This window comes from Crocuta crocuta, unplaced genomic scaffold, assembly GCF_008692635.1.
Source record: "Crocuta crocuta isolate KB4526 unplaced genomic scaffold, BGI_CrCroc_1.0 scaffold613, whole genome shotgun sequence".
NCBI classification, from domain to species: domain Eukaryota; kingdom Metazoa; phylum Chordata; class Mammalia; order Carnivora; family Hyaenidae; genus Crocuta; species Crocuta crocuta.
The window spans coordinates 190,559-198,034 of NW_027528880.1; the positions used below are offsets into that span (position 1 = coordinate 190,559).

At 66.3% G+C, this 7,476-nt stretch overlaps 1 protein-coding gene across 1 annotated transcript in view; it reads right to left on the reverse strand.

The window, feature by feature from the left end:
* The window catches only part of LAMA5 (laminin subunit alpha 5), a 63,392-nt gene that overhangs the window by 39,457 nt on the left and 16,459 nt on the right, over nucleotides 1-7,476 (reverse strand). Inside the window, 1 exon segment of the mRNA XM_077756804.1 lies at nucleotides 7,328-7,474. Coding sequence (XP_077612930.1) covers nucleotides 7,328-7,474 — 147 coding nt within the window.

A 7,476-nucleotide genomic window follows, 5' to 3' on the forward strand; every position in this document is an offset into this window, starting at 1 on the left:
GGGGGGGGGGGGGTGGCCAAGCACGCCCACTCTCACGCCAGCGGTGCGGGTCTGCTACGCCTCCCTGCACACATGCTTCCGGGGGTGGTGTCCCTGCCCCCGCCCCGGCCACCCTACTTGCGGACGGGGTGGGGGAAGGGACAGTGTTTTCCAGGCCTCGGAGCTCTGAGGGCCAGTGAGCGCCTCCCCTCCCCCAGCCCTCTGCCCTGCAGCTCAGGAACAACGAAGCAGGCAGGGCCGCTGTCCAGGCTCCGTGCAGGGCATGTGTGGGCTCCAAGGAGGCACAGGCAGGGCAGGCAGTGGGGCTCGGACACCCCCTAATCTGCAGGGGGAGGCCTGGGCACTCCGGGGGCGGGAGGTCCCACACAAGGGCAGACAGGGCAAGCAGTACTCAGGGCCCCCCAGGGAGGCAGTGGACTGTGCACCAACCTCAGCAGTGACGTCACCCACCAGGCAGGGCCCTGCCAGTGCCTGCTGTCCCAGATCACTGTCCCGGACCAGAGCACTGGGGTCCCACAGGGCGAGGCAGGGGCCCCTTCAGGGCCGCCCAAGGCCCAGAGTCGACCCCCCCTCAACCTGAGGCTGCTGCGGTGGTCCCGTGAGGGAAGGTGGGCACAGGCTGCTAAGAGTGGGGGGAGGGAGAGGGTAAAGTCCCAGCCCCGGGGACACGCCAGTCCCGAGTCCTGTCGTTCCCAGAAGCCCTGGAGTTTTCAGAGACAGGCCCGATGCCAGCCAAGAGCCGCCATTCCCCAGGGTGGGGGGACACAGGGCTCACCCACGGCCAGGCTCTGAGGTCATCGTCCCTTTGGCGCTGCCCATGGGGAAGGGACCGGAGTCTCTGGGGCACAGAGGCTGGGGCCCTACGCCAGCCTGGCACCTTGGCCAGCCCTCGGGCACTCCAGGGAGCCCCTACAGCAGGACATGTGGCGGGGGGATGGGGGGGTGTAAGATGCCCACAGGCTGCTCTTGAGGGGGAGCAGCAGCTTGTCCCCCAGCGGAGGCCCCAAGGAAACGAAAGGTTCCCGCCAAGCCCCCTGGGACCCACCCCCGCCTTTCCCTGAGCGAGGCCACCAGGCTGCGCCCTCCGCTGGCCGCTCCGTCCCTCCCCCAGGTCCCTCCCCCAGGTCGGCCGACGGTCGCATTTTTCCCAGCTGAGGGCACTTGCACAAATATTGATTCGAACGCACGGAGCAGGCGGGACAAGGGCGTGCAGCCCCCTGGACTCGTGCGAGACCCCTGCCTCCGCCCGTCCGCCGCCTCCTCCCCAGCCTGTNTGCACCCGGCCTTCCCCGTCTGTCCCCAACTACTTCCGGCTGCCGGGGCCGCACAGCTGCCCTGGACACGACCTGGGGGCAGAAGCAGAGCCCTGGCCTCCCTGGACACAGCCCTCCCCCAGCCCGCCCGCCCGCCGGCCGGCCGGCCCAGCTCCCTGCCAACTGGGGCTGACCTTTCCCGCTGCTGCAAAGTTCTGTGCAAAAGGAAAAAAATGTCTTTTAAAGCAAAAGCCAAACAAAAGCCTCTGAGTTATTTTTAAAAATCTGGCTATTCTGGGGCAGGCATGTCTCCAAGGCCGCAGCCAGACCTGCCCCCCGGCCCCGCAGCCCCTGGCCCCACCCCAGCCTGACCCGGAGGGCGTGAGTGAGCACCGCAGTTGACCACCGCCCAGGGGGTGGGGGTGGGGGGCCAGGGCAAGAGGCCCCGAGACTCAGTGGCTGTGCGTCCCCTCCCTGGACACGGCACAGTCGGCACCAACGCGGCAAAGGTGTGGGTCAGGGCACCATGTGCCCCTGAAAGCCCCGAACGGGAAGACCCCAGCTGTCCCTGGAGGTGGCAGGGAGGCTGCACAGGGCACTCAGTGCCCAACACACACCCGGTGCCAAGGCAGTGGTGGGGGAGGGGAAGGTGCCGGGGCCAGGGCTGAGGTCCAGTCCGGACAACACAGGGAGGTGCTCTAGACCCCACCGGGGACCCCTGACGCCCCCAGGGATAGGAGGGGGGCAGAGGGTGACAGCTTGTCAGCCACCTCTTGGGTTTAGGCGTCCACATCACTAAGAGCAGGGCCAGCACGGCCCACCTCTGCCCTGGCTCATCTCAGAGCTGGGAAGACAAGCCCCTGTCCTGGGTGTGGGGGGAAGCCAACCCCCCCCCCCCCGCTGGGCTGGGCGGTGTGAATCACCTGCACTGTGTGACTCAGCCCTGGCCCCGCAGGAAGCAAGGCCCCATGCTGATGCCTGAGACATTCCCCAGAGGGGCCAGGGTCCCAGGCTGTGGCTGGGTGGAGGCAGGAAGCCCCTCCTAGAGCAGGCGTCCGGGCTAGCTCCCTGACCTCCTGGTCCCCCCCACCTTCAGGGCCCGGCACCCCTGGGTCTGCACTCTCCTAGGCGTGTCCACCCTCTGAGCAGAGACCCCATGTGGAAAACCAGTAACGATTAATGCTGCAGCACGGGCTGGCGCGGCCGGGCCAGGCGTGTCTACTCGAGCCCCCAACTGGGTAAATAAGCGTGGCCGTCCACACAGCGGGAACAGGGAGCGTGAAAACAGGCTATGCATGGACCAGTTCCAGGACAGGCAGGGACTGGAAAGCCACTGCCGGGAAAGAGGCAGAGCGTGGAAACACAGAAGATGCGCAGAGGCGTCAGGGCCTGACTGCTGGCCGGGGCGCCCGGTGGCCAGAGCGGCGAGGGGAGACTTCCAGGGGCTGGGGGGGCGGGGGAGGCCTCTGACAGGTGTGGGGGAGCCCAACGGCTAGAGTGCATCCCGTGTGCCCTTGTCACCTCGCCAAAACTGGGCCCAGGGGCATTCAGAGGCCCCAAGCACCAAGGCCTTGGAGGACCCGGCCCAGCCCCAGCCCAAAGCTCGCTGCCCCTCCCCCCACCTCCTCCCTGCAGCCTGGCCCAGGTCAGGCCAGATGGTCAATTCTGAGCCACAGGAAGTAGAGTTTATCCCGGCGGGGGGCCCAACCTAAACAGTTTAGTCTCGTGAGCCACGCTGCTGGGGACCAGGGCAAGGGGTTTGTTTAAAAGCAGAAAACAGAAGGCCTTGGGGCCATCAGGGCCTGGACAGGAGGGCGTGCAGTGAGCTGCAGCCCGGACCTGGGCGCGGCCGCCCCTCTGGCCCCGTGTCCTCTGAGCAAAGAGTCCTGCTCATTCTCAGGAGGGGGGACTTGTATTGGAGAAGGGGGTGTCTACCCCAGGAGCATCACCAGGACCCCCTCACTGTCCTCCCCCAGGGAGCCCAGCTCAAGGGGCCCTGTCCGGACCAGCCCGCACCTGCCTGGTTGCTGGACTCTGTAACCAGAGCCCGGCCAGCCATGGCCACACTTCCTGCCACTTCCCTTGAACGACCTGCTGACACTCCCAGGGTGCTGGCCACGTGGCCGAGTGCCCAGCTGGGCCAGAAAGCCAGGCCAGCGGGCACCCGGGGACCAGGAGGCCTGCCAGGGGAGCCCCGAGCCGGCCGGCCTCCGAGGGCGTCCTGCCCAGAACTGGGGCAGCCAGAGCCTCACGGGGGGGTCCCAGCAGCCGAAGGGTCAGGCGGGTGCTCTCATCCCCACAGTCAGAGGAGGGGACAGCCCGGGAGGCACGGAGGCCGTGTGGCCCGGCTGTGCCCAAGCCCGCAAGTCCTCTAGAAACCAGTAACAGGGTCTTGGTCGCTCCACACTGGCTCAGTTTCCCCAAGTGCCCACGGAGAGCTTGCCCACCAACGGCTGGCAGCTGCGCCAAAGTTTTGTTCCTCACTCTCCCATCTGGTGGGTGGCGCCCTCCCTGTCCCCCCACTGCCCCCAAGGAGGGCACAGGCTCCTCGCTCTGGCATTTCCAGTCCCAGCACCTCTGGCCTCACACCCTGGCGCTGGCCCCCATCCCCCGCACCGTTACCCCGGCCGTACCCCTCAGGGCGGGTACGAAGGGCTGACCCGCCCCACCACAGGACAAGAACGCAGCCAGACCTGGTGTGCCCCGTTCCTTAAGACCACTGGGCTGTGGGGGAGGGGCCCGGGACCCCAAGGCAGGGTCCCTGGAGGGGACAGGGCCCCTGAGTCAGGAGCTACCCTGCGGTGCAGCCCGGGCAATCGGAAGATCCGCCCTGCCCTGGGTTCAGGGAAGGGGGAGCCTCAGGCAGGCAGGAGGCCCCCCGGGAAGACCCCCAGGCTGGTCACTGGGACCCAGGAAAGTGCCAGGCGTAGTCTCCCTGTACCCTTCGGAGGAGGCCCGCTTCTGAGGCTGGGGGCCTATGAGGTCAGACCACCAGCTTGGCTCTCTCGGGTCTGAGAGTTCCCAGCCAAGGTCCACAAGGCGAGCAGGGCAGGGAGCTAAGGCCTGGGCCTCCCCACCCCCTCCCAGCCAGGACTTTGCTCCCAGAGCCTCAGTTTCTCCATCTGCAAAACGGAAAGGAGGAGGGTCCAACCGGTCGCCCTCTGCCGTGACACAGGAAAGACCACACGAGGGTGCGAAGTGACCAGGGAAAGAAGGAGCGGGCTCACCTGGTCCTGGGGGCCCCACTGCCTCCAGACAGACGGACGCTGCAGGGCAGGGATGGAGCCCCGCAGCCCCGCGCCCACCCTCATGGCCAGAAGCTATCCCGCAGCCCACTGGCCCCCTTGCCCGGTTCTCCAGGAGCAGGAAGGCCTCCCGATGCCCGATGCCAGCTGCCTCCTCCCCCTTCCCAGGGTATCCGCTCCAGATCCCAGAACAAAGGCTGCTGGCGGCCTGCCACAGGGGGTGTGCCCAGCCCCACTGCCCGCTCAGCCCTGCTTCCTGACAGAAGCCCAGCCCCACCCCACTGCCTCGTCCCCACGGCGGAAAACCTGGAAGCGTCTGCCCCTTGGGCCAAGCCGGTCACCCCATCCGCCCCAGGGAGTGCGCTCAGAGGGCCCTGCCCTGAGGACATCCTCAGTGTCACTAAGCACCAGCCACTCCATCGCCAGGCAAGGGGGGGGCCTCGAGGGCTCCGACCTCAGGTCACTGTGAGGGCCATGTTCTAGGTCTACTCCCCAAAACACCTCCCCGGGAGCTCCAGCCCCTGCTGCTCTGCCCTCCAGAGCCTTTGCTGGAGTTCCTCCCACTCCAGATGGGGCTCCTCCACCCGCAACGGGGCACTAATGGCAGGGACTGCTTTCTGTCCCCAACCACAGCCAGAAGGGCACCCCGGAGGGACCCAGTCACTGCTCGATGGCTCAGGGAAGAACAGGCAATGAGCTCCCTTTCCAAAGAGGGAAGGTGGCGAATTCGGGAATTTCCTCCAGAATTCTATCTCCACTGGGAAATATCCCCAGGAAAGAGATCTCTTACCCATGAAGTTAGAAAGAAACTGGGTTCGTCTGCCCCATCCAACCCCAAAGCACTTTATCAGGCAGGATGCGTCCTCCCGTCTCCCAACCCACGCCAGCCTGGCAGTCCTCTGGCCACACCAAGACGGGGGCTTTGGTGGATTTGTCCGCAGTCAGTAAAGGCAGGCGGAGGAGAGAGGGAGGGGTGGGTGGGCGAATGGATGAGTAGGTGGGTGGATGGATGGGCAGGTGATGGGTGGGAAGGTGGGTGAGCAGGTGGGTAGATGGGTGCGCGGGTGACGGGTGGGCGGCTGGGTGACAGTGGATGGATAATAGGTGGATGCATGGACGGGGTGGGTGAGGGGATGCATGGGTGCGTGGAAAACAGGAAGGGAGGGGAGAGGAGGAAGAGAGAGAAGAATGGCTAGGTGGATGGGTGAGTCAATCTCCCCCAAACAGCTGGAAATGACCCTCCTCCCTCTGTGTCATTTTACAGTGGGGGAAACTGAGAGTTGGAGAGTCCGGATACACACGTGGTGAACCCTCTTGCTGGCCCGGACCCAGTCCGCCAAGCAAATGTACCACCAGCCTCATCAACTCTGTCCCATTTCACAGATGTGGAGGCCAAGGCTCAGGGGCCACAGAGCCCAAAGGGGCCAGAGCTGCAGGGTGTGGGGCACCGTCCAAGCTCCTCCTCGGCCCCACTCACTGTACCTCAGGTAGACATTGTGCCCACCTGCTCTGCTCGGCCACCCAGGGGTTGCCATGGAGACCGGGCCACTGTGCACCCAGCTCGGGGCCTCCTCCCTCCCTCCCCAGCCGGGTCTGTCCCCCGGAGGAGGAGGAGGGGCAAGAATATGCCAGCTCAGCACAGGTGCCTCTGACCCTGGGGCGGAGCGGCCTCCACTTCCCCGCCCTCCCTCCTGTGGACCCCAGGGCAGTGCCAGAGAGAGGAGGACCCCAGGGTCCCACAGGCCCCTCCCAGGTCGCTTCCAGGGGACAGGAGAGCACAGAGGTGGAAAAAACCCAGTGAGCTGCAGGGAAACGGAGCAAGCCCCCTGCACACCTGGGCTGGCTACCGCCACCAGCCCCGGGGAAACACGGGCAAGGAGCCCGTTAAGGGNGCACTCTGGTTGCTTCTCCCACTGGAAATGCCAGGCCACTTGTTGGGACCTGACCTACCTCTTCACTGCCTGCCTTCCCTTGGGCCGGGCCTGCAGGCCTCCAGGCTGGGGGCAGGAGGTAACCCCAACGTACCCCAAATCTGCCCACAGGACCTGCCCTTCCAGCCACTTCACCACCTCTAACATCATCAGGGTGACAGCGGGGCAGGGGCTCTACCAGGACCAGAGACCCACCCACCAGGTCACACACCGGGATGGGCAGGGGTCTGCAGGCTCGACCTCGTGGCCCAGACCTGGGGTAGACCCGGTGTTCGCTGCTTCCAGGCTCGGGCTCATCCACCTGTCCCCCCTGAAGCCCCAGCGGCGACAGGACTGCTGGCCCATTTCACAGGCAGGACCTCAAGGCCAGGCACCTGACAAAGTCGCACATGGAGCAGGACACAGCCTGGGGGGTCTGACCCGGCCCAGAGCCGGCAAGTGGGGTCTGTGGGTCACAAGACGCGCCCGGCTCCCCCCTCCCCCCCCCACAGGGGCCTCCAAAGCCAAGGAGAGCCAGAGCCGTGGCCTGAGCGCGCACCTAACCCCAAGGTGGCCCCCACTGCAGCTCAGGTATCCCAGGAATGTCCACTTCCAGGGCCTCCTCCCACAGCCGCCAGCCAGAGCCAGGCTCCAGGCAGAGGAATTCCTCTGAGTAAACACCAGGCGCTCCTCCGTGCCCCTCCCCCCGTGACCCCTGGGGAGCCCCCTCCCACCCTCCTCCCTCCCTGAGTGCAGCCCGGATGTTGACAAACAAACAGAAGCCCCCATCCCCCACCCAGGCCTCTGCCAGCCTGGGCCTGCAGCCAGCTGCCACCTGTGCCCAGCCCCCCAGGGGCCCCACCCGAGCTCTAGCCCGGCTGCAGAGGTGGGGGTTACCGGGGCACAAGAGGGGCCCTACCTGGCCCAGGTCCAGCGTGACGTTGACCTCGTTGTACTGCAGTCCCCGGGACAGCGGCGGACTCTGCCACCAGCGCTCCGTGCCGTCGATGGCGTTGCTCACGGGGTGCGCCCTGTTGCTGTGTGCGGCCGTGCAGATGTCGCAGTACT